We start from the raw sequence: 27,765 nt of genomic DNA, 5'->3' as shown, positions 1-27,765 counted from the left end.
AACTTTACCCTTCTCTCACCCTCAACTACCCCCCAAAAATACCATCAAACGTAACCCCTTAACCTATAATTAGGGATGTACTGTCTGCACTCACTAAAACTAAGAACATGGTCTCAGTGGGCCCTGATGACATCTCAAGATGTCTTCTGAAGTGCCTAAAATCCAACTTATCAGGACGCCTGGAATCATTTAACTGTAGTCTTGAAACAGGTTTTGTGCCACATGAATGGAGGACTGAGACGGTCATCCTCCTCCATAAGGGATGACCTTCAACAGATACTGGAATCTACAGACCCATTAGTCTGACCAGTCTTATTTGCAAAACCATGGAAATTATCAACAAGGGCATAGGAGACTTCCAGACACTGGATCCATCCCAGTTTGGCTTTGTCAAAGAAAATTCATGCTTACTGAATCTGGTGGATTTTTGGAAAGGTCACTAAGGTAATGGTCGAGTGGAAAATGGTGCATACTGCCTTCCTAGATCTGGCTAAAGCATTTGATACGGTACCCCACTCAGACATTGTCAGCAAACTTACGTAACTAAATAGAAACCCCTTTATAACATGCTGGATAGATAGCTGTCTCACTGATGGGACCCATGAAGTTAGAATTAGTGAGGTCACCTCCACAAAAAAAACATTCAACAGTAGAGTCCCCCAGGGCTGTGTGCTGGGCCCACTTGTCTTTGGCATCTACTTCTCTGATGTCAAAGCTAATGTCAAAGCCTCTGGCTGAGCAAGTTAACAGATCATTGCAAATTGGGTGCAGTCATTGAATACCCCCAAGATAAGAACATCCTTCACAAAGATATAATAGAGATAAATGCATGTTGCCAAAGCCATGGTTTAAAACTCAATATCAAGAAATGCATTATAGTACATGTCTGCCACCCCAGGTAAACTCCATCATTAAATCACTCTTAAAAGTTGAATCACTAGTTAGGGGTCTGGGAACTGATGCAGATAGTAACAGCCTTCAGCCAGCATGTGTCCAAGGTAGTAAGAAAATCCTTCTGTATTGCTCAACTTATAAGCAAAGGTATGGCATTGAGGTCCAGAGAGGTCATCCTACCACTGTACTCTGCCCTTATCAAACCCATCATAAGAGTATTATAATGCCCCCTTTGGTATGTACCTGACCAGACACATGCAGCAACTGGAACGTCCACAAAGGTTCCTTACAAAATTAATACAGGTAGTAAACAGTGTGCTATGCTGATTGCCTCAAAGCCCTGCCTCTTTAGTCGGTATCATGCAGACTTCTGAGAGGTGATCTTTGTCTATTGTACAAGGCATCCCTGGACCCTGTTTTGATGAACCTTTTGCACATCTGCAAAACAAACAGCATCAGGAATCTTAGATTAAAAGACCTAAATTTTGCATGCAACATGAATAGGACATGTTGGAGAGATGTAAGTTTCTCAGAGAATTCCCATTCTTTGCAACAGGCTCCCCATCCATGTGAGTTCCTCTGTATCCCTATTTAAGCACAACTTAGACAGATCAGATATTCATCTCTGGACTGGCTCCTTTGTCTATGATGGACAGATGCAGTCAGTAAATCACCCCTACATCAGATTTGTGGGTCAAATTTGGGTTGCATGGCTAAGCTTATAAGGGCCCTACTGGTCGTTAACCTAGTATACACAGATGAACCTATAAACGCATAACTATAAATGTCTATACATCTCTTCTAATATAATCACATGTCTTAAATATAGTCTTACACTTAAATATCATATTATTGCATTCATTCATAAAAAACACAGGAAAAATAAAAAGCTTAAACAATCCATTACATTAAGTTCAAGTAGTAAGGTCAGTCATCTTTTAACATGTGTAATCTGATGATGTCATTTTCATTCATTCCTCAGCGAATGTGTCTTGGATCACACTCAGCCATTTTCTTCTAGATTCTTGGATCCGACTCTCACGCTCCTCCCTTTATCCATAATGCCCCTTATTGCTACATTACCTTAGGTCTCCTTTGCCACTCTAACAATTCAGTTGGATTTACGATTTCTTGAGCAGGGCTATGTTTCAAGAGTTAAACTAAAGAGTTTTTTTGTTAGTCTTCTTAACTTGAATCTACAAGGCTTTTAATATTTCTCCCTTTCTCCCTTTGTTTAAACCTTTTTCTTCCTCTCTATACCCATTCTGTGGGTATTAGGAGTACCATTGCTGGTATTATCTTTAACTACTTTTTTGGAAGTAGCTGTTTTTACTATTGCTGGTAATTTTGCTTTCTTTTTATATATTAAAAAAAATATATATATATATCTATGTAATGTATGTGTGTGTGTGTGTGTGTGTGTGTGTGTGTATATATATATATATATATATATATATATATATATATATATATAATTTAGATTGTTATAGTTTATTGTTTGAGATGGCTGAAAAGCCTACTGGGTTTAAAAAGTGCACTTCCTGTGGGCATAAGGTACCCAACACTGATGCCCCCAGGGAGTGCTTTTTTTGTTTAGGCACTTCCCATTTAGAAGCGCCTTGTGAAATCTGTGCTGTATTCAACTTGAGGGTTATCAGTGATAGATGAAACAATTTAGTCCTAAAAGGCCTTTTACCTTCTGCGTCTTCGACAGCTTCTACTTCAGGGGCTTCAACCCCCTCTAAAAAGCAGAAAACTTTAGAACCCAGGGAGCATAGGAAGTGCTCGGTCTCTGAGATTTGCTCCAATTTCGGAGCAACCACTTTAGATTAAGATAGTGTTGTATTTGACTCCCTCAGATCCAACTATTGGTTTCTCCACATCTCCAAAGCCCCCATTTTTCTCTGGAGCCAGTGCCTCCTAGGCTCATATCTCCTTTTTTACAGGAGACTTCTAAAAAGTTGTCTTGTCCCCATCCACCTCTTCCTCAATTAGGTTCTCCCAAAGTCTTTCTGAGGCAGATGTGGACAGGATGATGAGAAAATTTATTAGAGCACAGATCCAGATAGGAATTTTATGGGCTCCATCTCTTGTCAGATCTGTGAGCCTTCAACCAGCTTCTCATCCTATTGTGACTTCTCCTCTGATCTGACCTACAGTTTCGGAGCCATGGAACCTGAGAGCACTGACAATTGAAGCTTTGGATCCAAACATACCCTTGAGTCTCTGAGTCCAAAGCATTGGCATTGGATCCGGGGGGATGACTTAGACTCAGAGGGTTTTGGAGCCTTGGCACTGGACAGCTCAGGTCTGACTCTCTCCTCTGAGAGGATATTCGGGAGGGGTGGAGGTTCAGTTGAGCTGAGAGCTATGGCTCCGGTGAAGTTGATATCTACTTCTCCTGGTCACTCTGCCTTCGAGGTAGTGGAGAGGGCTTTCTCTTGTCGGAGGGCTTTTTTGACTCTCACTTCCTCAGATCCTATTCCTGTTCCCTCCACTGGATTTGAGCTCCGAGTCTCATCACCCTACTCCACAGAGACAGCCAAGCCCGTAAGAGATTCCAGGCAGTTCCAATTCAGTAATTTCCCATTTCTTCCAGTACCTCTCCAGAGCATCCCACTGAAGAAGTTTTTTCAGTAGAGATTGTGCAAGAGGTGGCACTTAGATTCCCCTCAGGAATCTTTGACTGAAAACACCGATTTTGATAGGGGAGAAGGGTCCCCAAGGTCTCAACCAGAAGACCTTTCCTGTGGAGACATTTTAGAGATCCTACACTAAAAAGGTGGTTGGCCCTCCAGAAACTCTTCCCAGGAGGAAGTAGTATTCCAAGAAACATTCTGGTCTGGCACATCTGTGTCTTGGGTTAACCCCCCACCCCCTGAGCAGATGAACTTACAGATCTTGTCTCCTGCCAGGCTTGGAAGTAGCTGAACACCATAGAGCCCATTACCCTTTACCCAGATAAGATCCTTGAGGCTTCTAAAGACCAGCAGTTTTGGAGTAAGGGAATCCCTGTAGAGGCTATGATTGTTGCGGCAGCCACCAAGAAGGAGCTAGCTGAACAGAGCTCCAATGTCCATCCTCCAATAGAGAGTCTAGGGCATTAAAAAAGACATGGAAAGCATGCTTACGGTTCAGTGACCTTTGCTTTATGGTTGCTAATTATCTGTCACACTTTACTAGATTACAGAGGGACTTGATTAAGGAACTCTCTAAGTCTACTCTTGAGTCCTTGTCTGCAGAGGAAGAGACAACTTAATCCTCTCAATTGGCCATCCTACAATCTGTCTCAACTGCATCCATGAGGTTAATTTCTCATGCAACTGAAGGTTCCTTCACAGGCTGCTGGTTCAGGCATAGCTATTAGGAGACATGCCTGGATGAGATTGTGTGATTTTGTGAAGCCCTTAACGTCCTCATTCATCAGTGCTCCCTCTGATGGATCTTCTCTGTTTGGACCCACAATTAGAGACACTTTCCTGCAGTGAGTGACAGTGAAAGACCTTGTCTGCTGTTGGAATCTATTTTTCTACCCTGCAAAGACCTTTTTCCAGGAATCAACATGGTGGTAAGAAAATGTTGTTCTAAAAATCTCAAGAACCTTTTTAAGACTCCCATGGGGATTTTTCTCCCAGAGGCAGAGGGGGAAATAATGGAGGATGCCATCCTAATGGCAGAGGGGGTCTGCAGAACCAATGGTTCCGAGGCTGTTTCTCGGATAGACCCTTTCAGTGCTTGTGGAAGGTTGCCCAACTGTTCTTCTCTGGAGGCAGTTGGGGGGAGTTTGTCTTTGCACCCAAACACCTGGACAGCCATCACAAAAGATTTGTGGGTGCAAAGGATCATATCCAGAGGATATTTCATTCCCTTTTTACAAAGTACCTCACAAAGAGTTCTCCCTGATGTTCCAACCAGTCAGAGGGAGTTGGCAGCTCTAAAAAGTAGAAAGCTATTAGAAAGAGTCATCTAAGAGGTCCCACCAGAACAAACAGGGTCCATAATTTACTCAAGGTTCTTTTTAATGCCAAAGAAAACAGGGGATCTAAGACCTATTTTGGATCTCAGTCATCTAAATCAATTTGTAAAGAACTCGAAGTTCTGGATGATCATGATTCAGTCCATTGTACCTCTTCTACAAAAGGCTGACTAGATATGCTCCACAGATCTTTGAGATGCATACAATCACATCAAATTAAACACCTGCGCTCAAAGATATCTGCGCTTTCAGCTGGATGCCAGTCATTACCAGTTCAGGGCCCTGCCCTTTGGTCTCACCACAGCCCCCAGGGTGTTCAAATGTATGTCAGTGATGGCAGCTCATCTCAGACTGCACGGATTCATAGTATTTTGTTATTTAGACGACTGGCTCCATTCCGCACCAACCAAGCATCTCCTAGAGAAGGCCAGGGATTACTTACTGTAGTGTCCATTCTTAGGGATCACAGTTAATCTTTCCAAGTTCCATCTTCAACCAGTTCAAGTCTTGGAGTTTTTAGGAGCTCGCCTGGATACAGTCAAGTCAGTTCACATTTCTTAACCTCAAAGCAGAGTTCATTCCCCAAGATTGCACATCAGACAAATTCTAATGCATCCCTGTCCTCCAGCAAGATTGTTTTTTCAAGGCTTAGGTTAAGTGGTTGCAGCAATCACCCTTATAACTACAGTGCACCTTCACATGAGAGTTCTTAAGTGGACCCTGGTAGTACAGTGTTTGATGTTTCAGCATCCTTTGAAACATCCTATAAAACTTTCATGAGCCTGCAAAGACTCCCTAGTTTGGTGGATACAGTCAACAAAGTTTGTCATGGATAGCCATTTATCTGTCCTCCCCCAAAGACCACGTTGATCACAGATGCCTCCCAACGGCTTTTCTTGGGACAGATTGTCCAGGGTACAAGATCTCCAGAAGAGACCAATTTGTATATCATTGTCTTAGAGATGAGAGTAGTTCTGTTAGCATTGCAGGCCTTTCAGAATTCTTTCTCAGGAACAATTTCTATCCAGACAGACAATATGTTAGTGATTTGGTACATCATCAGGCAGGGGGAACCAGATCTTACCCCCTTTGCCAAGTAGCAATGAGAGTATGGCAATGGTTGATCTCTTCCAACCGCTTTCTTGTAAAAAATGCATAGTGTGGAAATCCAACGTTTTAGCTGACAAGCTCAACAAAATCATATGATGCCTCACTAGTAGTCTATCAGTCAAGCGGTGATGGAAGTGATTTTTCATCAATGAGGTCAACCTTGCTGCGACCTTTTTGTCTCTCCCCTCAACTACAAGTGCAGCAGGATGTTCGTGTTTCACTTTTGTCAGCCCTACGTCTGACAGTCCTAGAGTTGAAATGTATGCTAAAACAGCAATTATGGACATCATAAACAGGCCCTAAACAGGTGACACAACATATGAATGTCTCAGTGTGGGATTTGCTTACCACAGTGGAGACAATTGTTAACCTTATCTGACATAGGTTAAAGCAAGAAAAAAAAAAAAAAGTTCCCCAATGGGCTTCTTAGCTTTTAGAAGACTTCATTCTGGTACAGACCAGCCAACACATTGAAACACTTCTTCAGGCTCCAATGGAGAGAAAAGAGTGATGTCATGGCAACAGCTGGCTCCCTTTATATCCAAGCATACTGACATTGGATAGGACATCTGCCAGCCTTAGGAGGAGGGAGATTTCTACTCTGGTAGTCAGGCCAGCCAAGGGATTCCACAGCAGGAAATCCCACTAGTCAGGACTGTAACAGTGAGTACACTCAAACATCCACATTCATGGTAAGTGTGCATATTGAAACTTTCTTTGCCCTAATTCCCCTTCAAGGGGGTCACAGACAGATGCTTTAGTCCACACTTGGCCCTCCAGTCTCGCCCCTCCTTTAATACCAAAATGACTTCAGAAAGCACAATGGTTGAAGAGTAAGATAATCCTCATTGCCCCTTTCTGGCCACAGCAGGTGTGGTTCCCATTCCTATGGTCTCATCTCCTCTTTCCATCTTGGACACTGGATCCCAGTCCAGATCTACTATCACATCCAAGGATGATTCATCTGGACATTCAAGTTCTCAAATTGACTGCATGGTTTCTCCAGTTCCAATGATGGCTAGACAGTCCAGGTTTTCCTCTCCTCTTCGACAGATCATACATTCAGCCAAGAAACCTCCTACAAGAAAAATTTATAAGAGTAAATGGAAGAGAGTTTCCTATTGGGCAGAACAGAGAAAGTTGGATCCTTTCACTTCTCCAATTCCTGCTGTTTTAGATTTTCTTGCTTCTGTCTTTCAGGGTGGTGCCAGTTACTCCATTGTTGTAGTGCAGTTTTCAGCCATCTCTAATTACCACACAGAACAGAATACTTACTCACTAGCCTCTTCCAAAACATGTAAGGCATTCTTTAAGGGCCTTCTGCTTGGGCCTCCGGTAAAGGATCCTATTCCACCTTGGGATCTTACTGTTCTATTACAAACTTGAGCTCAGTCCCCTTTTGAGCCTTTGGCTGTCTGATCTAAAATTTTTCTTGGAAAACAATTTTTCTTGTGGCTATTACATCTGCAAAATGAGTTTCTGAAATCCAAGCTCTCGCTTCAAAACTGCCTTATTTGAATTTCCACAAAGATAGAGTGACCTTATGTACAAACCCTTCCTTTCTACCAAAAGTTGTCTGAGTAAAATATAAATCAAGTAATCAATTTGCCAGTCTTCTTTCCAGAGTTTGACAATAAAGGAGAATACATGCTTCATCTTTTAGATGTACATAGACAACTTAATTTTTATCTCCATAGACCAAAAGACATTTGTTTCCTTTGCCAGAAACAAGTTTGGAAAACCAGTATCCAAAGTTACCTTGGCCAAATGGATAACAGATTGCATTTCCTTTGTTTATTCTCTGAGAGGATTATCCTTACCCAGACCTCCAGAAGCTCATGCAGCTAGATCCATGGCTGCATAGTCTGCTTTCTGGGCCAGGGCTTCCATTGATGATATTTGCGCTGCTGCCACTTGGTCCAGTTCTCATACTTTTATTACTCATTACAAGTTGGCTATCATCTTTAGCAACAGGGCTGAATTTGGTTCTATGGAACACCCTTCCATGAGGCCTCCCATAACTATGCATCTCTATTGTCCATTTTCATTCTTCAACTTTCCACCCCCCTTCCACCTATTCATTGGCTTTGGGAGTGACCTGATGAGGTATATTGGAATCACTGTTCCAGTTTGAGCCTCTGTTCTGTACCTATATTGTCTTTTGTTATTATTTTATTTATTTATGCCTTGGGCCATACTTGGCAACAACAAACTTGATATGAGTTAATGTAGCAGTAAGGGACATTATGGGTAAAGGAAGGAGCTCAAGAGTCAGATCCAAGAATCTAGAAAAAAACATGACAGAGTAAGATTCAAGACCCATTTTTTGAGGAAGAATGAAAATGGACAACAGAGATGCATAGTTATGGTGAGTACATAACTTTAATTTTTACTTCATCTTAAATTATGACTATACTTAATTTACTTTTCCGCACTTCTTCCCTTTGTATTCCTCTGGTCTCCCTTGCTGCTTGAATGTCTTATGTAGATACTGCAGACAGGATAACCATTTACTAGCCAGCTTTGTTTCTTCCTTGTGTATTCTATCTTCTCATATTTCCTCAACTTTTTATAATTTCAGTAAATTCACTTATTTCTGGGCACTGCTGCTGCTTCTTTTGTTGCCAGTGTCAAAATTAGTAGTTGTTATTCCCTGTCATTACTCTCACCTTTAGTGACTTCTAGGCAAAGGCAGGGCCTACTGTTCAAGATATTTTGAAAAGGGGTTGTCTTTAGAAATTTGCTAGAGGCAGTAATTTGGTGTTTTGCGCATATATTTATCATGCCATTCAAGTTAGATTTTTCTATATGTCCAATGCCGGCTTGCTAAGACTATTCCCAGGGCTTCTGGTTCCTATCCATTCTGCATCCTCCCTTGCTTTCTAAATGCTGGTATACATCCTATATAGATTATTGCTTTTGCAGTCATAATCTAATGATGTACAGCAGTGAAACTATGTAAATAAACTTACTGTAAATGTTTGAATAGATGCCTCTCATCTTTCTTGTCTCGTGCAGAGTGGTGGTAGGACATATAGAAGGTGCCTGAAATCTGTGGAATGTGGCTGGTGGGGGTCCGATCCTTGGCCTGATCTAAATCTCTACTGTTTTGGTATATTTACTTGCATAGCTGTACTTTTCCCATAGTTAGCTTCAGATCTTCTCCTTGACCTTGGATCCAGTATACAGGACCAGAAAGAAAAATTATTTCCGCGTCTCTGTTTTTTCAAAGTTACATCTCCAAATTTTTTGCTGTCTTTGCTGGTGTATGTGCAAACACTTACAAGCAAATATTTTGAATTTTCTGTAGCACAGTGCAGCAGGCATATGTTTCCTATTGCTCTGCAGTGATATTGCTAGACAACAGGTTCTCCAAACCTCTCCTTTCTTTGTACCTTATCCTGAGTATGAAATGCCTTCTGTAAGAGTGCTCTGTGGCTGCAAGGGGGCCAATTCTCTCTAGGCACTGCAACAAATTTAGAAGACTAAAATTCTCCCACCAACTGCCAATAATCATTCATATCAGCTTGTGGAAGTACAAATTATTTTTAATTTGCACCAAGGATTTCTGATTCTGTTCACCCATTATCTAAACCCAGTAACATAAAGCGTTTCTCTATCTTTCAGCCTCTTTCTTTCCCCGGGTCTCCCCCATATTGGCAGTATTATTTTCTGAGACCAACCTTTTAGGGAATTCTCCCTAAACATTTTCAAAATCCTCCTTCCTCTTGCCCCAGAACACTTCCAACAAGTCTTTTATACCATACAGCACTAGCCATTGTTTTTGCTTTACATTTTTTCCATATCATTTCCCCCTGACCCCTTTAACATTTTCTGGAAAATGTTAGTTGGATTGCCAGTAAATATATATTTAAATATGATGCTGTAAGGCCATTCTTTTACTCTTGGTAAAGTATTTTTTTCCTAGGCAATTGTTGCATGGTGTGCTGCCCTGAAGAAAACTTTCATCCAGTTAATTCAAGTGACTATCATTCCTCTTTCGGGGTGGGGGGGTGTTCAAAGGGATTGTCCTAAATACAAGACATGGAATGATATGCAACTGCAAAGCTTGGATTATGTGGACTTATTCTAAGTTTAAATGTTCCCATTTTAACAAATTCTCCTTTATCTTCTGCATAACATTGTGATAAAAGTTGAGAAAACTAACATCTTGGCATAAAGGGATTATGTTGACCTTACTGACAATCTGATCCTTGAATGCAGTGTGGATGGGGCTGTCCGGAAATGTGTGTGTGATCACATACTGTATCAGAAAGTAGTAGTTCAGATTTGCCGTGGGTACACAACACATTTTCAATAAAATAAGTAGTGACCACTACAGCTGACATTTTTGGTAATTAAGACATTTTCCAGTTTCCCTTGTGCCTGTGAAACAGTAGTATGAACAGCATGTCTAATGGAACCAATTCCCTGCTGCGCTTAAGAACAGTGGCATGAACAAGATACAGGCAAAACATGAAACTGAAAGCCCACAGGAGTGCTGCATTACTCATTGTGACAGGTTTATTGCTCTTTGTTAACATGGTCATTGATGGTCTGTTTTGATTATACTAATTGGAAAACAGTAAAATTCCCATGCTGACTGTTGTGAAACTGTGTGGTAAATGAACCTTGAAAGATTTTACTGCTGTTGGTGGCAAAAAGCATATATTGGTAATTCTTCAGAAAGGCACATTGATTTGTTTTTGTGTGTAATAAATTCCACTCTGGCCACTGAACCAACGTATTACAAATGAGCATGTGCATACCAGAGAAACAAACAAACGTAGGCAGAAAACAATTTAATATATCACAGCAAAGCTTTCGAGTGAAACCCTTCTTCAGTACTAACCATACCAGCACAGAATATATTATGCTTTTTTTTTTTTTTAAATACAAATTGTATTTTATTTACTGTATTTTATTTGCACAGAAACTGCAGTTTCATTACTGATTTTGAGTCATAACTTTTGTTGAAAATATTTGCTATACAGTTGTAAAGTATAAGAAAAAAATGATGCAGAGAGTCTCACAAGAGCAGCAACAGCAAAAGAGCAAATAAATTATACTATAAATTAATGGTTTGGATAACATTTATAAGGGTTTGACATTTTAGGATCCAATCCCTAAGTGGTTGATGGTTCAGAGAACAGAAGGGGATGAGCCCAACCATTGTGCTTCATTGTTGGAACAATCAGTTATTTCATAGGAATGAGGGGAAATTGATGTGGTTAAAACTGAAGGACAAGCTTTCTTTCATAAACAAGCAGTTGGGAAACATTTTAAACAAAGTTAATGGCAGACTTGCGCAGGTAAACACAACAAAAAGGTGTGCATCACTTACTTTTGCTTTGTACTTTGCAAAATTAAAACAGTGCTTTGCTGAATAAAAGAATTTAGCTAACCAAAATTGGAAGGCTATCAGTGACCAAAATGCTTCCTGAAGCCTGTTAAAATAAGCTACAGCACTAACAATTCAACAATTTTATGTACCTCTTGTAAAAGTTGTGTTTTGGTTGCAACAAAATGATACCACCTAAAGGACTAAGGCCAGATTATTCTGGGATAGGTGCAGAATATTTTAGTCAAGACCTTTTATAGCTTGACATGGATGTATAAGAAATTGAGATGAATGTTTGCTTCCTGACAGTCATGATATTTAGAACAGTTAATTAAATGCATAATATAACCTTCATTAATGTTAACTTGTTTATACGGTTAGACAACAGCTGAACACAAGAATATAGCTGCATATACAGATCAGTGTGTTTGTTTTATGCTTGCATTAATTATTACGTCAGATTGCCCACATAAGTGGTGTAGCAACTTTGCCTTTGCTTCAGTCCAGTATAACACTGCTGAAATAAGATGCTGCTTGTGTGAACCTGTATACCATACTATCTACAAACATGATAGCTGATGTTGTGTTTCAAAGCAACACCCAATCTCAGCCTCTTCATTATGCAACAGACAATTGGCATTCAGGTGAAAGGTGAGCTGCCTTGAGGTTCAGAGGCAACCTTTTATTCATAAAACAAGTAGATGGGAAAAAAAAGTGTTTTAAATTAAATTCTCACACCTTTTAGCAGTTACAACAGTGAAAGGTAGTGTTAACCTCATTCTGCGTTATTCTTTTCCAGAATGAAAACGGTGCTTAATTAAGTACTTTGTTCTAACCTGCCCAACCAAAAAGTGTAAGGTTGTGATATCGTCAGCCAAAAAAAAAATCTGAAAATTGTCTAATAAAGATGCTGCACTAAAAATTCAACAGTTGGTCAGTGGGTTTGTTTTTCAGTTAAAACAACAAATTGCTTCATCTAAACACCAAACACACATTATTTTGAGAATGGTAGAAACCTAGGGATCCTAATTCCTGTTAAAATAAAAGATACTGAATTATGAATTCTGTAATTTTTGGTACTTTTGTGACAGTTCTGTTGTAGTGGTTAATTCTTCCTTTAGATGAGACAAACCATGGTCCCATGTACTTGAGTTGGTGGTAGCTTAAGTGGATGTAATTGAAAAGAGTAGGGGAAGTTCCTTGAAGCCCTTGTGAAGACAGGTGAAGGCTGCCAGCCTAGCCAGATAGAATTTTGTAGATAATTCTGTCATTTGTAAATATTAATGCAAGCCACAGGAGTGTTCTCTTAAATGTGAAAGGACTGCATTGGATATTGTAAAAATGTAACAACAGTGCACTCTGCTGTAAGAAAGCTAAGCCAAGCATTTTATGACCGTCTTTGATGTCAAAATTTGGATGTCGATATGTCTAGGGGGAGGCATCCTGCCTAGTGTTTTAAGACCAGAGTTAATGGCTAGAATTTGCATATATGTCCTTTATTGCTCTGGTTTCTGACCAGATGAAAAGAATGTAAATGTAGTTTCTGTTAGCCTGGTTACGCCAGAGAAGTGTGAAGAATTATGTCACGTGAAGCAACTCTGTTTTATCAATTTAAAGAGAGAGAATCAGAGAGCTCAGAGCATTTGTCTTGAGAACATCCAACTTAGCACTGCCTGTGTCTATATGTAAGTTATTTAGAACTGTGTTTTCTCTTGGATATAGCTAGGAAATAGGAAGATTAGACTAGTTTGTTTTCTGTGATGTCAGAACTTTTCTCCCGTATTGTTTGGAGTATTTCTCCATGATCTCTGAACTCTTGACTAGCACTGTGTAGTGGGAAGTATCGTCTTGTGTTTTTGTTTATTGTTGAATATTTTTGAACCTTTCAACTGTGGCTGGTTTGTGTGGAGTTAGTTTAAGCTCTGGAGTACATTGCATGTATATAGTGATACTGTACCAAGTCACTCTAATAAACCTTGACTGTTCAGTAACACCATTTGGATAATAATATTGCACGGTAATAACTGGACACCCTTTCAGAAAGGCCTTTGAGTAGCTGATATTAGTGGGTGGTGGCAGCTGGTACTACCTTTTAGACTGGGCAGAAAAGAGGCACAGCTGGAGAACCTGTGCCTGCCTTCTCCAGGAGTGTCTTTGTGGTTGTATAAACCCTTATCTCATAGTGTGTGTGTGTCAGCTACTTGGGCGGGGACACGAGGCACTGGTTGGACAGGGAGGGTGCTGGAGGTTTTAGCTTGCCCACTAGGCTGAGATCTGGACCCTATAGCTGTGCCAGTGGGGAGTCTGATTGGGGACCTGGAAAGAAAGAGAGGCCAGCCCCAGGCTGACTGTAATCTCTGTGTGCTCTTTAGGGAAATTGTACTTTACTGTGTGTGTATTTATTTTCCTTTCCCTATATGGATGCCCCTCACTGGTGTTAGCGGTGAGGATTTAGGCTCCTTGATTGCTGGGCCAGGGCACGGCATCACATCCCTGACCAAATTTCCCCAGGTAGTATAAATACCATCTCAGATCTCCACTGAAAAGAGGCCATGCTCATACAGGGGCTTAGTCAGCAAAAAATAGATAAATAAAACAAATAAATGCCTTTTCAGGAATATTTCTGAGGGAACGTCATACCCAAGTGATGTGTAGAACTGAGTACATGAGTGAACATTGTGGTTTTCTATTGCCCATACATACCAGGAATATGCTTTTTTCTTTTAAAAAAAATGTGATTTCTGTTAGTTGTTTTTTGTTGTATTTAATCCCATGTACAGAATGCAGTTTTTGGATCAACTCCTATTCACCCTTTTTTTTTTTAATTGCTGATTTTCCTTTCACATATACATTTCTTGCAACTGCATTGGTGCAATCAGTTATCTTTTTTTATTTTTGCTATCTTTCACTCTTTAGAAGTGACAGAGTATTCCATTATATTGCATTAGTCTTTTTTTTCTAACTTTCTATTCTAATTAATAAAGGATTATGTGCATTTGAAATCACAGGCGTCTGTATTTTTCGTAGTTCAGCATGTGCTGTTTTCCTGTACATTCTGTTGGACACCATTTGGCATATCTTTAGTTGGAGCTTTACCTAAACTCTCACACAGATTAGAGCACTAGCCTTTAGACTCTTGATTTAACTCTGGCCAGATGAATGTGCTGAATGTAGAAATGAGTTATCAGTGGTGCAGAGTTGCCCTGCTGCTGTGCCAGTGGACTAGCTATCAATATTAATCAAAGTATATAGATGGCATATTGCATATATGTATATGAAGGTGTTTTGTATACTGTTTTAGAGTACTGTATTTAAGTTAATCTAATTGACTTGGTTTTTAATTGCCATGAGATCATTTTAATGTAATAGATACTATGCAATTTACATGAAGTTTTAATTTTTTTTAAGGAATTAATAAGCGCATTATTGGAGGAGCCATGCAGTTGTCTTTTAGCCAACTTACCGTGGACTACTATCCATTACACATTGCAGGTATGCTGTAGTTTTGTTTATGACACTGTACTATTTTAATAGTCAGCCTATGATTTTAATAGGTAACATTGGGGAAGTTGTGGAACTGCTGTTGTAAACACTGAATCCTGGCAGAAATGCCTGCTGCATTTTTAAATGAGTATTATCTGAATGTATAAGTGTGTATATGAAGCATGCAGAAGGTAGGCTGATTGAATCTGAGTAAGATTTGCAACAAAAGTAAAGATTGTATTTGCACACTACCGTGCCCTTACTTTAGGCTGCCTGGACAATGAGATTATTTGCTAAAAGATGAGTTACTGATGCTTGGCAGCCAACTGATATAGATCTGTGGTGGTGCTACTTACCATGAAATACAGAAAGAGGATGTATTAGCCGTTCTGCAGTCTTTACAGATTGATCAGAACTATACACTAAGCATGTTTCCTCTGATATATTGGGATAAGGGTGTAGCCAGGCAGCCTCTTTATACTCTACTAGTACATTTGTTTTCTGAGAATCATATCATAGCTAGGCATATTCTTTGTACTCTACTGAGTGCAATTTCCTGTAAATTAATGAAAGAAACCATGGCTTTTTTAGGCCATAGTGTGTCTGCAATTGTCTAAATTAATGTCTCCAGTAAGAGTTTTGTAGATTGAAAAAATATGGGAAAGTGATGCAGACATTTGTTAAGTGTTGGGGGTGGTCAGTTTTTTTTACTGCAGCAGTAAGAGCACATGAGTATGAAAGTATATTCTCTGGCTACACCCGTGCTGTGGACTTCAGACTCTGGAGCATTGCATAGGAATGCAGACCCTGGTGGACATGACTGATATTTACTGTGATTCACATAGAGACCTCCTAGTGTATATATTTTACTAGAGAAAGTGAAAAACAAAACTGTGCATTTTTTTTTTTTTGGAAACACTGAGCTTCTTAGCCAAGTTAGTAAAGCTATCCCAGATTATTACTTAGTTTATTAGGTTTGCTGATTTAAATATATTATGTTTAATTTGTGTGTGACACAGCTAATGTTGTTCACTTGTGTTGTCTTTTGGCTTTTCCTGGTTAGGGGTCGCCACAGCGGAACTTCGGTCTGCTTAATGATTAGCAGTAGATTTACATGAACGCCGAGGTGCCAGCTCGACGTTCAACCTTCAACGAAGGCACTCCCATTTACGCATGTCTTTCGAACGCCCACCCAACCGTGGGGAGGACATGCAGACTCCACACAGTGTGTGACACAGCTAATGTTTGTATTTATTCATTGAACATTTAGGTAGAATTATGACTTTGTTTTCATTATTTTTTCTGTTGAAGTAAGAGCATGACAAATTTAGTGCTTTATCAATTATTTTCCCAGACATAAATTATATTATAAGCCTTCAAATATATGAAGAAAGAAGAGAGTCTTGTACGTGGATGTTTTTTTTAGGGCAAGTACAGTTTCTTAATCTGATTGGTGTTGCATTACTTTAGGGTCCTTTTGTTAACTCATTAGGTACCACATTACAAGCTGAATGAGTTGCAGATGGTACTGGGGGGGTGCTTCTTTGTCTTGATATCAGTTTCTTGTTATTAATGGAGAAAATGTCTGTAGTTAACAAGTAGGTCTTCACTGTGTGTTATGTGAAATGAAGGAATGTTTTATTTATGAGCTTATACTACCTTAAACCATCTTCATATGTCTTGGTTAATTACTGTTTTAGAGTTTTGAGTAGTTCAAGCCAGACTGAGATCATTTCTTTCTTCAGATAAGAGATTAATATCCAGGTATTTTGCAGGAGAAAATGAAGATGGACATAGTATGCTTTCTTTTCAGTTGTTGGTTATCAGGTGGAAATGATGAATCCTTTCAAGGTGCAGAATGACTGTGAAATTGCCTTAGATGCAGTTATAAAATGTTTTGTGTCAGTAAAGATTTGTATATCTTGTCTCATCCACCTGTCATAAAATCTGAATGATAAAGCTACTGTTTTGCTGTGTGGTGGTGTTGTCAGCCAGGATAACAGACCAGGCTAACATCTTTTGAGTGGTTAGCAAAAAGAAGCTGTAGAATTGAGTTATTTTACGAAATTGGTTGGGTCACATTTATTTGTTCTGTATATTTGTTATACTGCATGAAAAGAACTTGTAATGTGAAGAAAAAATGTTCAAGCTGTAATGTTATGTTACTTTGCCAGTGTCATAAAATTTGATGTTCTTCTTATGGATCATTTTTGCAGTAGACATAACCACACTGGGACTTGTACTAGAGAATGCCTGACATCTGGCCCAACTTCCAAAGCCCTGCAATCTCTTCCATCCTAGAATGGCAGTCATCTTTTTCCCAGGGACAGCAGCATATTCCCCTTGTAAAAGTGACATCCACCTGTACCATCTGTAGTTCTTTTTGCTGTAGTAAAGTTCTAACTGTTTGAATGCTAAGAAAAAATCAGTTCAGCAGATTGATCTCTTCATCCGGAGCTGTGATATAAGTACCCCACTTTAGAGCCCTTTTCTGAATATATAGAAATTTGTGATTTGAAGTTTATATCTTGCTGTGGGTTGGGATCAGACGCGGTGCATGTTAATGGGCATGTCTTCTTAGGGAAAAGTTAACTATAGAGCTTGTGATCAGCAGATTCACCACAGAGGAAAATTTAATTCTCACTGTGTGTTCTGTTTGGGACTCATTTGTGCCAGCTTCAGCAAGAAGACCCAAAGACTGTTAGCACTCCAGAACTCCATGTCTAGGAAAAGGCTGGATCATAGGAGGTTATTAGGCTAATGGCCCTGGGGCCCTTACAAGCCTAGCCAAGAGTTTATCCCCCCCCAAAAAAAACCTCAATCGGTACCTGTTGCCCCTGTCAGTGAGGGACAAAGGTGGAACCCCTGGGACAAATTTGTGGTTTCCCATCCACTCATCAAGGTTGTGCTTGAAGAGGGTCAGCGAGGTACTCTGTTTGACATGTATGGGAAGTCTATTCCAGAGATGGGGCAGCCTCTGGGAGACAAACCTGTTTCTCCAGCAGGTTTTGTTGATGTCTCATATTAGATTTAGGTCTATCGAGCGGGTAATGCACGAGGAGTTAGACTTGTGGATATGGAGCATCTCTAGTAGGGCAGGGTCCTATATTGCCTTGTAGGCAAGACACAGATCACCTCTGAGCAGTCTGTATGATACTGAGTAAAGTGATAGTGATTTGAGCCTGTCCACATAGGACAGGTGTTGGAGGCCATGGATTCTGTTTGTGAGGTATTTCTGTGGCCTTTCCAGTTGGTACATGTGTTTGGAGAGGTACATACCAAATGGGGTGTTATACTTAACTATGGGTCTAATGAGGGAGGAGTACAGAGAGGTAATAACCTCCTTTTTTTCTGGATGCAATCCCTTTACTTATGAGATGAACCAAGTGAAAGGCTTTTCTGATCACTGCCGCCACATGATGGTCGAATGTGAGATTGTCAACCTGAATACCCAGGTCTCTCACCACAGGTTGTGTGCTTAGGAGTTGCCGTTGATGTAGTAATCAGTAGGGATCTTGTTCGTGCCAAATGTTATGATGATACATTTTCTTGCGTTCAACTTAAGGCCATGACTTTGGCACCAGTTATTTGTAGCTGGGAAAACCCTCTTGCAGTATGTTAACATCATTTGTGGAGTCAATGACAGCACCCAACTTAGTCATCTGCAAACTTGGTCAGCCACAGGACATTTGTCTTTGCCTGAACCTCTGAAAAGTAGATGCCAAACAGTAGGGGTCCCAGGACAGATTCCTGGGGAACACCACAAGTGACAGATATGTTGTTGGAGGTGGTGGCGCCTGTTTTGACCTTGTGGGTCCTGTTTGTGATCCAGTTGGCCACCCATCTGTTGAGATAGGGATTAACATCAAGTTGTGTTGCTTTCTATGATGCCTGAGTGGGGGATTGTGTCAAAGGCCTTTGCCAGGTCAAGGTAAGCTGTATGTACCGACATTCCCTCATCCAGGGCCTTGGTGGCAGTCTCAAAGAAGTCAACTAGGTTCAGTAGGCAAAATCTGCCCCTGACGAATCTAAATTGGATGGGATCGAGTGTTTGGAGATTGCCTATGTCCTTGTTTATGAGATCCATAATAATAAGCTCCATGGCTTTACAGATCAGACATGTCAAGCTAATGGGGTGATGGTTTCCAGGGTCAGTAGTGGTACTACCTTTGTGCAAGGGGATGACAATGGCGGTTCTCCACTCTGCTGGAATGAAGCCTGTAGTTAGGCTGTGGTTGAATAGGGTGCTCAGTGGCGAAGCTATTTCTTCCTGGAGATGGTGCAGAATGCAGACTGGGATATTATCAGGTCCCATGGAAGCTGTGTTCTTTGCCATAGATAGGGCCTTTAACACTTGATCTATGGAGATGTGGGAGAAGTATTGGAGATGTTGACTGGGCCTTTGGGGGGCAATAAGGGGGTGAACTTTGCACTGAACCTATCAGCCAGCAGGTTGGCTTAGTCAGCAGGATCAGTGTAAGTGGTACCATTAAATACTAATTCGGAACAAACTTGGGCTTTGCCATTGAAGTTCCTAACGTACCTGAAGAAGGACTTGTGGTTTCGATTTTTTTCAGAGGCTAGTTTCAACTCATAATTGTCTTTGGAGTTTTTCACTAGTGATCTAATTTGCTTGTTGAGATGGTGGAGGGAGATTTTCTGATTTGGGATTTGTTCCTTTTTACCCTTGGACAACAGTTTCTTCCTTTTGTTGTAAAGCCTGTTGATAGAAGATGTTCAGCAGACAGGTTTGTGTTTGAGGAGCAGGTTTTAGTTCTGTTGGGTATGGCTGAGTCCATGCAGTTGTACATGTGCTTGTATACTGCACTGACATACTGTTCAGCATAGTTGCCTTCATCTTCTGAGGGGGTTGGTGGTGTGAAGCTGCTGATACCCTCCCTTAGGAGGGTGTTGTCAGCTTTTGGGAAGTTTTTTAGCCTGGTTATGACTGGAGAGTGGTTGGGTGGGATAGAAACTTTGAATGAGACAGATTGATGATCTGATCTTACCAGGGAAGAACATAGTATGGGAATGGTGCAGTGGTCACCCATTTTGATGAGAACCAAGTCCAGTATGTTATCTCCCCATGTGGGAGATGAGATCAGCTGGTCTAGTACGTTAGAGCTGAAGTCAAGGAATCATTGGGTGAGTGCATTAGTGCAGGAATAGTTCACCCAGTCTATGGTGGGGTAATTGAAGTCACCAAGGTTCAGGGTGTTAGGGGATACCATGATGGAGTCAAGTAAGTCCAGGTAGGAGGAGTGGGTGTCCTGAGACATGGAGGGGGTCTGTAGCTGGCTATAACTTGGATGGGTGTTTTATCATCTGTCAGTTGCACCTGCAGTAATTCCAGTGCATCATGCTGGTAAACCAGACGGGAGATGTGTCTGTCTGTAATGAAGATAGAGACTCCACCACCTTTAGTCTTTCCGACCTCATTTTGGGATCAGAAAGTGTGGAATGAGGTATAGCCTAGTAAGGCAGGGGTGCTCTCCACAGCCCTGAACCAAGTTTCCGTGACTGCACAGACATCGGCATCTTCCAGTGTGAGAAGAACCTCCAGTGAGTGCATTTTCACATTAAAGCTCCTAGCATTGAGCAGTATGACCTTCACTTTGCTTTTTTGACAGATCTTTCATGTTGAAAGATTTGCCTTTGGAACATAGCCTAAACAAGGCACAATGGGGGAGGCAAGAGCCTTGGCTGAGATCCGGAACCCCAGGGGTGACAGGTGGAGGCTATCTCCTGCAAAACATCAAGGCTTGTCAGCCATGTCATTTCAGGCTGACAGATACTGGATCCCCTTGGAAAGACACCAGAAACTAAGCCAATTGTTGAAGTCATTCATTTTTTGTTGGTATTGTGGCATCATTCCTGGTGAAGGCAGAATGCTGTTCAGGGCCAGGGTCACACCAGCCTGGAGTACATAGTCTGAGAGCTCAATCATGTCACTTTTCATATAGTCCAGGGAGGTACGTCTCAAGTCATTCACACCAACATGGGCAATGACAGAGTCATACTTGTACCTGTTGTGGAGAGACTTAAGTGCGTGCATGATGTGGTGGATTCTAGTGCCTGAAAAACAGTTGACCATGACCTTCTCCTTGTTGAGCCTGGTGAGGGGGACATCTTTGTGGAGGTTCTATCTCAGCAGGCCTCCACATCTTTTGACATTCAACAGTCATGCTCTTTGGACATCAGACTTAAGGAACAGAAATACATGAAGAATTGCCAATGAGATAAGGAGCAGTGGGAAACAAAGGTTGTCTGTTTAGCCCCCAAGCTTTCCTTAAATGAAAGGGAGTCAGTTCTGATCCGAGGTGATCTCTGCCTAACATATAAAGCTACGTCAAACCCAGAGCGACTGGACATGCTACACCTAAAGAAATCCCAATCCCTCCGAGCTACACGCTCTAGGGACCTAAACCTTGTCACCACAATAAACAGGACATGTTGGAGGGATAGATTCCTGTCCCAGAGGCTTCCCATACTCTGGAACAGGCTACGCATTTATGTCAAACAAAGTTCTTCATTAGCAGTCTTCAAGAAAAATCTTGATGAGTGGATGGGAAATAGGAAATACACCCCGGGGATCACTTCTGTGTCTGCTCAACAGTGGAACAGGAAAATAACTTTCTTGGGTGGCGTAAGCCAGAAAATCTTGTTGGCTAGGCTTACGTAGGCCCTTGGGCCGATAGCCTAGTACCTACCTATAATGGGAAGCTTTTGCATTCTCCTGCTTTGGTGAATGTAATACCCAATGCCTCTGATGTCTCTGTAGAGGCTTTCATGCTGTCAGAACCCAGCATGTCCTCCTGATAAACAAATTTGCTTCTGTGATTTGTCTAACCACCTTACTCCAAGTGACTGAGTCTAATGTTTATCTTGTGATAACAAGGCGAGGGAGCAGAATACTCTGGTTCTTATGACTGAGGATGCCGGTAATCATAAGGTGGAGGCCACTTCCTCTAAATCCAGGACAAAAATGTTCAGGCCTTGGATGCCCTCTTATCAGCCCCTTGCTCTTGTGAGACTTCCAGTAATTATTAACACTCCCCCAATCAGACTCCCTTCCATGACTGGTACATGCTGGCTCAGCTCAGCACTTCAAAGACTTTTAAAGCCTTTTGGCACAGATCTCACTAGTCAGTGATGTTGGGGAGCCTACTTCAGAAGAGAACAAGTGAATCCCTCCCTTAGTGGAGATTTGGGCCCTGAAATTCAGAAAAGAAAGATTTTGCTGTACTTCCCAGATTCTCCTCTAGTCTATGAAACTGACAACGAGGGCACCTTGTCATTTGCATCACCCCCAGAGGGCATCTTCTTTAGTGTGATACTTTGTCTAGGTTGAAGGATCAATTTAAATGATAAGCCAAGATGGTCTTAAATGCCCCAAAAAGATATGGAGATTTTTTGATTTTGGACATTCCTAAACATTTGGCCATTCCTTCAGTCTTAGAGGCTTTTGCAGGATGCCTTTCTAGCAGCTTCCCTAAAACTTGATTCTCTGCTCCTTCTACCTAGATGACCAGATCGGTTTTATAGGGTCCAGGATTTCTTTGTGCCTTTGTAAGAATCCCTAGATGTTCTTCGTGTTTCATTGTTGCAGTCATTACATTTGGGGTAATCTGCTGGCAGGTTGAACTTAGTCGGCCTGATTAACAAAGTCTTGCGTCCTGTGTTGGTTGCTGTCCCTTCTTCCATGACGTCAGGGGTATAAAACATGCAGCCAATGCCATTACATCAGTCTTTCTTGCCGCGCGGTGCCCGAAGCAGAAGCAGTTCGCAAGTGCCAGTCAGCCGACTCCTGAACTTTCGTTTTCGAGTTTCAGAACCGAAGTCTTCAACTAAAAAGCTAAGTACCCCATTGGGGAAACTTTTTCTTGCTCCTTACCGATGTCAGTAAAAGTTAATAATTGCATTACGTGTGGGAAGCAAATACCTCATAAGGATTTTCATTTGTACTGTATTCCTTGCCTAGGCCCTGACCACAACATGCCTTGCTGTCAGTTTTGTGCAAAATTTAATCAATGCACTATTTAATGTTGGTATATTTTTGCTTCTAAATATTTTGGCTCATGACTTAATTATCAAGAAATGTCGTCGATTAGCAATCAGGCTACTTCTAAAAAACGCAAAGAAAAAGACAGAGACAGGCCATTGAAGTCCAAAACTGACGACGACACTTCTCCTAAGCCAGTCGTCAGTTTGCCGGTACGCAGTGAGGCGCTTTCGCAGCCCCTGATACTTCTGATTTGCAGGCCTCTACTGAGACCCATTCAGAGTCCGGTATGCCGTGTGATGCTTCAATTATGGAACCCGCGGATGTCTCTACCTTAGATGGGTCTGGAGCCGCTGTGCAGGCACCGGCTTCTGAGGGTGTTTTCAGGCCTACAGATTTGTATATTAGACCGATGCCATCTTCAAAACTAAGGCCAAAATCAAAATCTATGACTAAAAAAACAATGCTTGGGCCACATGTGCAGGCCCCTATGCCTAAAAAACAGATGATCAAAATGGCTGCATATTTAGTTACTCTGATCAGGGGTAGCCACCACCCCCTTCAAGAGGCCTAGGCAGGACATTGATTATGAATCTTCTGAACAGGATTCTATTTTCCCTGACTCTTCTAATGAACAGGATTTGTCTATACAAACTTATGAGGACTCTGATGCAGAAGATTCCATTCCTTCTGCTTCTCCCCCTGAGGATTTTTCTTTTGGGGAAACTTTACATACTTTAAGGGAACATTTCCAGTGGGAAAGTCAAGATGGAGACTTGGGGATTTTCTTCTTCTTCCTCAGCATAGGCCTTTGGCTATACCTCCTGTTCTAGACATTGTTGATGTTTTTTCAGAATCTAGTATGGCTCCTGATTCTCTGCCTCTGGCTCCTTGTAAGCCAGACAGATACTACAGGGTTCCTGACTCCCACAAATTCCTTTACAAAAATACTATTGCAGATCTTGAAACGATTTCTCAAGACCTCCACTGCTAAAAATCCTACCCCTTCTGATAGAGATTCCAGGGCTCTGGATAGATGGGGTAAGAAGGTTTACACTTCTGCAACCTTAGCAATCGGGGCCTTAAACTGTCAATTTTATATGCTTAAATATCAGCAGCATATCATGGGACTGCTTAAACAGAAAATGTTAATTTCTGACTGTGTGGAAAATAAAGATTTACAGGATTTATTGCATTCAGCTGAACAAGTTGGAAAACATACTTTGCAATGTGGTTTTGATTCTTTGGAGGCCTCTTGCAGGGCTGCTGTAACTGGGTCTGTGCTAAGAAGGCATGCTTGGCTCAAAGAGCAGACTTTGCCTGATCATGTTAAAGCAAAATTGTTGGATGCTCCTTTACAACAGGGCTGTCTCTTTAGAAATAAGGCTGAAGAAGTTTTAAAAAAGATGGAAGATAAAGCTAAATCTATGCAAACTGTGAAAGATTTCTTACAAGTGCAACCTCCAAGATTTAGTAGGCACTGGCCTACTAAGAACTGGTCCTTTCCAGTTCCTTCGAGAGCCAATCGAGTCAAACCCAGACATTCCAAAGGCTCCAGGTTTCAGTCACAGGGGACATTTAGGACAAAACAATGGGGTTCCGCCTCCTCCAAATCTAGAAACAACAAGACACCTCCCTATGGTAAGCCGTCTCAATGACTTCCCTTTGCACTTACCAAGCACTTACCTTTTGGCCGCCCCTTTTGGGGGAAAACTGGCACCTCACGCAAGAAAACAGGCAACTTATAACCCGGTACAAATGGGTTTTAAATATAGTATCCCAGGGATACAGATTTCATTTCCACACCTTGCCAATCCCAAATGGATGGCCAGACCTGCCCCCAAAATCAGTGGGCAGAGGCCCAGAAACAAGTACTGTCCCTCATGAACATGCAGGCTACTCAACTGGTACCAGAAGAGGAAAAAGGGACAAGGTTTCTATTCAAGACATTTCCTGATACCCAGAAAAAAACAAATCATGGCGTCCAATTCTGGACTTATCTACTCTAAACACATTTCTGGACATTCCAAAATTCAAGATGCTGACTCTTCAACAGTTACTTCCTATACTAGGCAAAGATGCCTAGTTGGCAACTCTAGATTTAAAAGAGGCTTACCTGCATGTCCCAATCAGGGAATCTTGCAGAAGATACCTCTGCTTCAAAGCAGGCTGCTTGCATTACCAGTTCTCTGCACTCCCCTTTGGCTTATCTGCTGCACCCAGGCTCTTAAAGTGCCTGGCTCCAGTAATTGCATTTTGCAGACAAAGAAATATTCAAATATATCCATATCTGGACGATTGTCTAATTCAGGCAGAAAACAGTAACATTCTTCTAAAACAATTGGCGTTTGTGAAAAGGGTTCTAACTTGTCTAGGGTACACTATAAACGAAAAGAAATCACAACTGGTACCCTCTCAAAAAATTGCATTCCTGGGTGCAAGCTTGAACACAACTGCCCAGATGGCTTACCTTACACCAGAAAAGCTAATTCATTTGGTAACTTACTTCAAACAGTTGGCCACAAAAACCCTGCTATCTGCAAGACAAATTCTGCAAGCCTTGGGGTTCATGGCCTCCTGCATTCTACTAATTCCATATGCAAGACTGCATATGAGGAAACTTCAGTGGTACTTAAAAAGTTTATCGAGTCAGCACTGTCACAGCCTGGAAACAATGATTCCTATCATACCTTGCCTGCAACTAGAGTTCCTGTGGTGGGCAGAGGCCTGCCACCTAAACAAGGGACTGCCATTCACTCCACCCCCTGCCGCCCAAACCTAACTACAGAAGCATCAGACTATGCTTGGGGGGGCTCATCTGGCAGGGAAGTGCATTCAGGGCAAATGGAGCCCAAATCAAATGCACCTTCATATCAATCAAAAAGAGATGCTAGCTGTACATAATGCACTGGCAACCTTCAAGGACTACCTTCATCCAGGACAATTAATGATAAAGACAGATAACACCATGGTTATGTGGTACATAAACAAGCAAGGGGGTACACACTCCTACTCCCTTTGCAGACTAGCCATGGCATTGTGCAACACTGCCTTGACCTATCAAATACAGCTACAAGCTCAATTCCTGTAGGGAAAGTTGAATACTCTGGCAGACTAAGCAGAAAACTCATGGACCAACATGAATGGAAACTGGAACCACAAATTTTCAACATGTTGATACGCAAATGGGGGAATCCAGACATAGATCTTTTTGCCTCACCCCAGAACTATCAGTTGGACAAATTCTGCACAAGAATTCATCACAAAAAAGCCTGGAAATTGGATGCTCGATCATTCAGCTGGAAAAACCTATCAGTCTATGCTTTTCCCCCTCTGCCACTGCTCTCCAAAGTTCTACTAAAAGTCAAGCAGGACAAACCAAAAATGATTTTGATTGCTCCAGACTGGCCTCGCCAACACTGGTACCCTCTCACGCGCAATGTGTCACATCTTCCACCGTGGCACCTGCCTCAGACGGGTTCATGTCAAACCCACGACATGTTGAAATATCGAAAGTCAGTAAACCGAAACGAAACCATCAACATTTCAAAACATCGACAGTACAGCTATACGAAACTACAGCGCTAACATGGGTCCTGCAAGGGGGAAGTAGTATGGGGACAGTATTATATCATCTCCTTTACTTCCCCCGTGCAGGACCCATGTTAGCGCTGTAGTTTCGTATAGCTGTACTGTCGACGTTTTGAAATGTCGATGGTTTTGTTTCGGTTTACTGACTTGCGATATTTCAACATGTCGCGGGTTTGACATGAACCCCCTCAGACACCTTACTTACTGTCTCAGCAGAACAACCAAATTCTGCACACTCAGCTCCAAACTTTGAGTCTTTCAGCGTGGCTATTCACCTAAATTCACCCTTAGCATCCCTCAGCAAACCTGTGATGGATGTCATTTTGGAGGCAAGAAGGCCTAGTACTAGAAAATCTTATGCTGACAAATGGAAGAGATTTTGTGCCTGGAATCAATCACAAGGGATAAGCACAGCAGTGCCCAATATTCCTCAGATTTTTACAATACTTAACTGAGATGCTTCACAAGGGCCTGTCCTTTTCTTCCATAAAAATCCATGCATCAGGCGTTTCAGCTCATTACAACACAGAGCCTCCCCTCTTCTCTCATCCTCTGCTAAAGCAGTATCTCAGAGGGGCCAAAAACTTAAGACCACCCAGGAGAGCTCCAACTCCTGCCTGGGACCTTAACTTTGTATTGGAAAAACTTACTCTCCCTCCTTTTGAGCCAGCTGCTACTGCAGACTTAAAATTTCTCTCCTGGAAAACAGCTTTCGTTTTAGCAGTCACTTCAGCTAGAAGGATTTCCAAATTACAGGCTCTTATGGCAGTGGAGCCTTTCATCATTTTTCATGCGGACAGTGTTTCTCTCAGAACCAATCCATCCTTCATGCCTAAAGTGGTATCCAGTGTGGCTCTTAATCAGACCATTCATTTGCCAACTTTCTTTCCCAATCCACAGAACAAGGGAGAGCGGATTCTACATTCATTGGATGTACACAGACAACTTAGATTTTACTTAAACAGGACAAAAATCTCAAAGAAAATCTGAACAACTGCTGGTGGCATTTGCTGCAGGGGCAGAGGGAAAGACTTATTTCATAGCAAACCATTTTCAAGTGGATAAGCCATTGTATTCATTTCTGCTATATGCACCATGAAAAAACTATCCCCCAGGGGATCAGATCCCATTACACCAGGGCTGCATCTACTTCTGCAGCCTTTCTCAGAGGTGTTCCTACCAGGGACATTCTAGAAGCTGCTACCTGGAGCTCAGTTCATACGTTCACCAAACATTACCATTTACCACTTTTCTCTAAATCCAGAGCTGGCTTTGCCACTGCTGTCCTGCAGGGCCTTATAGCTGGTCCTAATGCTGTTTAATTCCCTCCGCCCAATCATGGCTTTGGGAATCTACCCAAATGTAATG

The 27,765-nt window shown here is 41.5% G+C and overlaps 1 protein-coding gene across 1 annotated transcript in view; it reads left to right on the top strand.

Moving 5' to 3' along the window:
- UHRF1BP1L (UHRF1 binding protein 1 like) overlaps window positions 1-27,765 on the top strand; it is a 2,202,923-nt gene that overhangs the window by 1,167,519 nt on the left and 1,007,639 nt on the right. The window contains exon 9 of the mRNA XM_044087916.1: window positions 14,730-14,813. Within this exon, the coding sequence (XP_043943851.1) occupies window positions 14,730-14,813 (84 nt within the window). The remainder of the gene's footprint in view (window positions 1-14,729; window positions 14,814-27,765) is intronic.

This window comes from Protopterus annectens, chromosome 11.part0 (genome assembly GCF_019279795.1).
Source record: "Protopterus annectens isolate FY-2018-M chromosome 11.part0, PAN1.0, whole genome shotgun sequence".
Classification (NCBI taxonomy): Eukaryota; Metazoa; Chordata; order Ceratodontiformes; family Protopteridae; genus Protopterus; species Protopterus annectens.
This window is presented reverse-complemented; position numbering and strand designations above follow the sequence as displayed.